The sequence below is a fragment of the Myotis myotis genome, unplaced genomic scaffold, assembly GCF_014108235.1.
Source record: "Myotis myotis isolate mMyoMyo1 unplaced genomic scaffold, mMyoMyo1.p scaffold_m19_p_3, whole genome shotgun sequence".
Classification (NCBI taxonomy): Eukaryota; Metazoa; Chordata; class Mammalia; order Chiroptera; family Vespertilionidae; genus Myotis; species Myotis myotis.
The window spans coordinates 160190417-160196142 of NW_023416335.1; the positions used below are offsets into that span (position 1 = coordinate 160190417).

Consider the following 5726-nt stretch of genomic DNA (forward strand, 5'->3'; position numbering starts at 1 on the left):
AGCTGTTGTAAATTAGAACTCATTTGTCCATTATAGCTGAAACCGGTTTGGCTCAGTGGATAGAGCGTCGGCCTGCGGACTGAAGGGTCCCGGGTTCGATTCCGGTCAAGGGCATGTGCCTGGGTTGCGGGCATATCCCCGGTGGGGGATGTGCAGGAGGCAGCTGATCGATGTTTCTCTCTCATCGATGTTTCTGACTCTCTTTCTCTCTCCCTTCCTCTCTGTGAAAAATCAATAAAATATATTTAAAAAACAACAACAACCAAAAGAAAAAAAAACAACGCCCAGCTCCTCAGCAGGATGCACAAGGCCTTTCTTAATCTCAGCCTTGCTCACCTCTCCAGGATCTTCTCTGTTGCTTCTTACCTCACACTTTTTGTTCACCTCCACTAAAGCCTCTATGACTCTATGCACCCTGTGCCCTTTGTCTCAAATGTCCTACATGTGTTAGGATATCACATGGGATTCTGACTTGAACCATCACCAAGTCCTGGAGAGAGGGAAGGTAGTATTCCACCAAAACAAAGTCAAGGCCTCTGGGGTACCCAGAATTGCTCCTGGAACTTGGTCTTGTCTGTTGGCCCCGTGAGAAGTGACCCAGATGTCCTGGTACTCTGTCTCCATGCCTCAACAATTCTTGGCAATGACCTTACGGGTGTGCTGCTATGCAAAGAGAGGAAGGAAACATAGCGTGGGCCTCCGAAAAGAGAAAGGAAGGAATTGATATGGCATTGGGGTAAGTAGCAGGGGAATTTCAACAGAGAAGCCCAGATTTCACTAGCCAAAGCAGAACAAGTAGAACCAGCGACGAGGAAGGAAGTGGCTCACGTTGGGTAAGTGAGGAGTTTCTTATTCTTTCAGCCTAGTATAAAGAGACCTGAGCAGGGTTCCTCCTGTGTGAAGCCTGACTGCCCATTAGAAGGGACTGCCCTTTGAGTGAGTTTGATTTCTTCTCCCATTGAAGAGAGAATTGAAGGCTGGGAGACTCAGGTGAGTAATTTTGTGGTGTGGGTGTACTTTTCTTTCTCTGTCTCTGCATCTCAGAGGTGGTAAAAACAGAAACACACACACACACAAAACAAAACACTGAGGCTAGCATGTGTGTGTAGCAAAGCACAGCAGAGAGGAGTATGACAGTATCCTGGGTACAGACAGGGGACTCCTGGGTGGTCTTAGAGGACAGGGGAGGAATTAAAAATGTTGGAGGGCACTGGGGTTACTACGAGAACGTGGATAGATATTGAATAAGGCCTGGAGTTTGAAGTGTACAGAGACTAAGGTATTTAGATAAGAATTTGGGAGAATCATTGAGAATGGGAAAGGACTAAGAGGGTTGGGAATCTTGAGATGAAGCGGTCCGGGAATGGCTTGGGAGGCGGGTGAGCTCCCAGAGCAGTTCAGGTGTCCAGGGGAGCAGAGTAGTTCAAGAGATCCAAATTCAAAGTCAAGCTCTGACTCCCTCTTCCTCTTCTACTCTCTCCCTTCAGCCTCCATTATGTGGAACACCTCTGATGCCAACTTTTCCTGCTACCACGAGTCTGTGGTGGGCTATCGTTATGTGGCAGTTATCTGGGGGGTGGTGGTGGCTGTGACGGGCACCGTGGGCAACGTGCTCACCCTGCTGGCCTTGGCCATCCAGCCCAAGCTCCGTACCCACTTCAACCTGCTCATCGCCAACCTCACGGTAGCTGATCTGCTCTACTGCACCCTTCTCCAGCCCTTCTCCGTGGACACCTACCTCCACCTGCACTGGAGAACTGGCGCCACTTTCTGCAGGGTGTTTGGGTTCCTCCTCTTTACGTCCAACTCTGTCTCCATCCTCACCCTCTGCCTCATCGCCCTGGGACGCTACCTCCTCATTGCCCACCCTAACCTCTTTCCCCAAGTGTTCAGTGCCAAGGGGATAGTGCTGGCTCTGGTGGGCACCTGGGTGATAGGTGTGGCCAGCTTTGCCCCGCTCTGGAATGTCTATATCTTGGTGCCCGTAGTCTGCACCTGCAGCTTTGACCGCATCCGAGGCCGACCCTACACCACCATCCTCTTGGGCATCTACTTTGTGCTTGGGCTCAGCAGTGTCGGCGTCTTCTATTGCCTCATCCACCGCCAGGTGAAGCGAGCAGCACAGGCGCTGGTTCAGTACAAGCTGCACCAGACAGATGTCCGCTCCCACAATGTGGCTGGGACAGATGAAGCCGTGCCGGGTCATTTCCAGGAGCTGGACAGTGGGGTGGCATCAAGAAGGCCCAGTGAGGGGATTTCATCTGAGCCAGCCAGTGCTGTCACCACCCAGACCTTGGAAGGGGACTCGTCAGAAGTGGGGGACCAGAGCAGCAGCGAGGTCGCTCAGCAGATGGCAGGGAAAAGCCCTCCGGAGGCACCTGCCAAGACCAGGCCAACTAAAGGAGCCCAAAAAGCTCAGGACTCTCCATCAGAGTCTGGGAAGGTGACTCGGATGTGTTTTGCTGTGTTCATCTGCTTTACCGTGAGCTACATCCCTTTCTTGCTGCTCAACATCCTGGATGCCAAGGTCCGGGCTCCCCGGGTTGTCCACATGCTTGCTGCCAACTTCACCTGGCTCAATGCTTGCATTAACCCTGTGCTCTATGCAGCCATGAACCGCCAGTTCCGCCAAGCGTATGTCTCCCTCCTACAACGAGGACCCCAGAGTTTCCGCAGGCTCCGGAGTTTCCGTAAGCTCCCTTAGAACTGTGTTCGGCACCAGAATCTGAGACTGTTTCATCCAGAACTAGAGTGGCCAGCTGGTATGGAGTAGATGAGAGTAAAACCTGTGGGCATTTTCACGGACAACCTCCCCCTGACCCCCAAACCAGACATCTCTATCCCTTGCTCAGTGTTGCAGCCCCAGGCTGCCCAAGGTGCATTATTAATTATTAATAAATGAATTCCATTCTTTTAATGTTCAGGTGTGGTCTTTGGAGAAGAAGGAAATAAGCCAGTGTTGGTTTGCAGCTGGAACTTAATAGTGGAGGGTTGGGGGGGGGGGGCAGGTCAGAGCAGGAGCAGGAAGCAGTGGGCCTAGGTCAGGACATTGCCTTCAGCTGAGGAGTTTCCAGGTTAAAAAAACATGTGAGTTTGGTTTAAGAGGATTAGCCTGCCTTTTTTTAACTTCTCAGAAATGGCTCCTACCTACTACTATTCCTAACTACTGCTGCCAGGATCCCCCTCATCCCTGCAAACAGATGTTTTTCAGTTTAAAAAAATATTTTTTTAAATTCAGCATTGATAACCACTTCAAGTGAGGCTAGCCCCCTGACTCTTGACTTATCCAAAGAGAATGGTCCTGGGAGAGGACTCTCGCTCTGTGGAAATAAAACTGAGCTTAGCACAGTGGTTCTCAACCTGGGCTGCACATTAGAATCACCTGGGGATCTTTTTAAAATCCTGGTTTCTGGGCCTCATCCTCCGGAAATTCTGTTTCTTTGTTATGGGGTGGGGCCACAACATTAGTAACAACGAAACAGAATTTCCGGAGGATGAGGCCCAGAAATCAGGATTTTAAAAAGATCCCCAGGTGATTCTAATGTGCAGCCCAGGTTGAGAACCACTGGCTTAGCAGAAGCAATGACAGACAGTTCTAGTTGCCCTAGCAGGGCCACACTGGTTGGAGCTAATTCACCTGACCCCGCACTCCCCCCAGACTTGCTCTTGTCTGCCTGGGTTATGAAAGCAGAACAGAGACTCTAGTTAAGAAGGCTCAGGGGCCAGGCTGAGGGGAAATCCTACCATTCCCTTCCTCCAGACTGCCCAGCGTCCTGTCAACCTTCTGCAGGCTCACTCTCGAATTTAAAGCACCTGTCACCACCAGGTGACGCTGGTTCTCTGTGTTTTCTTTCTGGCTTCCCTGTGGAGGACACACGGTGTCAGAGGGACGGGGAGTCCAGAGATACCCGCTCCCCTCTCAGCCCGCAGGGGTGGAGACCCAGGTATCTGCATCCCTCGCTCTTCCTTAAACTTAGGGAGGAAAGTAAGGAATTAATTATACATGTATTATTCATGAGATGTTTACTGTGCACAGTGCTTGGTTAGGGTGGCGATCAGGGCACTGGGGATGGAAGGTGAGTCATGCTGACAGCAACACTGCTCTGGCTGCGTGCTGTTCCCCCCCTGCCCCCCAGTCCATGGACTGAGAGAACAAAGTCAAGTCCAGAGAGACTCAGAGAGTCGGGTGGACAGAGCTAGACTCTCACATTTAACACTCCAAGGGCCCAGGAATGCTGCCTCCTGATCTGGAACATGTGCTTCTGAAGTATCCTCTTCCACAAAAATCACAGCAGCCTGAACGGAATCAAGTTCAGGCGTTCAAGCTACTGAGGCAGGGGCCCAGGCAGGCGGAGTGAACAATAACAAGGACCAAAAACAACACGTGCCCAGGAGCGTAGAGACCAGGTTCCAGTCCAGGTTCTCTGATAATTAGCTCTGTGAACCCGGGCAGGACCCTTGACTATTCTGGGCCTCAGGCTTTATTATTTGTACAAAAATGAGGGAGGAGTGCCCTCTTTTATGTGCCCCGGGACTGTCCTAAATCCTGTAAATGTATTTTGTGTAATCCCCACAAAATTGACCATAAGGTATCTATTATAATATCTTTTTTACAAATGAAAAATAGACAATTTGGGTTAAGCAATTTGTCCAAAGTCAAAAGGCTATTAAGTGGTATGACCATGAGTTGAGGGCAGAGAGTCTGACCTCAGTCAGTACCAGCCCAGGTGTCGAACAGCAGCCTTTCTGAAACTAGAATCACCTTAGCCAGTTTGGCTCAGTGGATAGAACGTCAGCCCTCGGACTGAAGGGTCCCAGGTTCCATTCAGGTCAAGGGCATGCACTTCAGTTGCAGGCTGGATCCTTGGCCCTGGTTGGGGGTGTGGGAGAGGTAACCAATCACTGTGTCTCTTTCACATCAATGTTTCTCTCTGTCTCTCCCCCTCCCTTCCACTCTCTCTAAAATATCAATGGAAAAATATCCTCAGGTGAGGATTAAAAAACAACAGTCCTAGCTGGTTTGGCTCAGTGGATAGAGCGTCAGCCTGCGGACTGAAGGACTGAAGGGTCCCAGGTTCGATTCCGGTCAAGGGCATGTACCTTGGTTGCGGGCACATCCCCAGTGGGAGGAGTGCAGGAGGCAGCTGATCCATGTTTCTCTCTCATCGATGTTTCTAACTCTCTATCCCTCTCCCTTCCTCTCTGTAAAAAAATCAATAAAATATATTTAAAAAATAAAAACAACAAAACAATAAAACTAAAATCAAGTGACCAATTGATCCCTAAATGTCCTTCCTGTTCAGACCTTCTAAGATTCTGAAAGTTGACAGTTCTCTGAAGGTTTGTAAAGTGTTCCGTTTTCATATTCCATGAAAACAATTTAAAAGTGTTAGTAGAAATGAACAGCAATAGGGATTGAGGTTAGACCTCAGGAGGGACTTCCCAATTATCAGTCGCTGGAAAATGACTCAAAGGGACACAGAAAGGCACCCTGGAGCCTGAGACCGAGAGGACAGATCTTAGCAAGAAGCAAGCCCCTCGTCCCTACCCTCCACAGTTCACACATCCACCCCTCCTAATCTCCATTAGGGCTGAGGGGGAAGAGGCAGAAGATGCCCTCTCAGGCTTTCTCTCTCCCGCGGGTGCACACTGTGCGCGAGTCCAGCCTCAAGTCCCTCACGATGCGGAGCCCACGCGTGTCTGGGGGAGTATGTGCACTGGGGGGC

At 50.3% G+C, this 5726-nt stretch overlaps 1 protein-coding gene across 1 annotated transcript; it reads left to right on the forward strand.

Annotated features, from left to right (window-relative positions):
- The first annotated feature begins 310 nt into the window (after positions 1–310).
- On the forward strand, positions 311–2917 carry GPR84 (G protein-coupled receptor 84). The gene is made up of 2 exons (XM_036299153.1): positions 311–990; positions 1488–2917. The coding sequence occupies exon 2, from the start codon at positions 1496–1498 to the stop codon at positions 2702–2704; it is 1209 nt and encodes a 402-aa protein (XP_036155046.1). The 5' UTR covers positions 311–990; positions 1488–1495; the 3' UTR covers positions 2705–2917.
- Positions 2918–5726: the final 2809 nt, after the last annotated feature.

Coding starts and splice junctions, on each gene's coding strand:
- GPR84 (XM_036299153.1), top strand. CDS start 1,496: ATGTGGAACACCTCTGATGCCAACTTTTCCTGCTACCACGAGTCTGTG.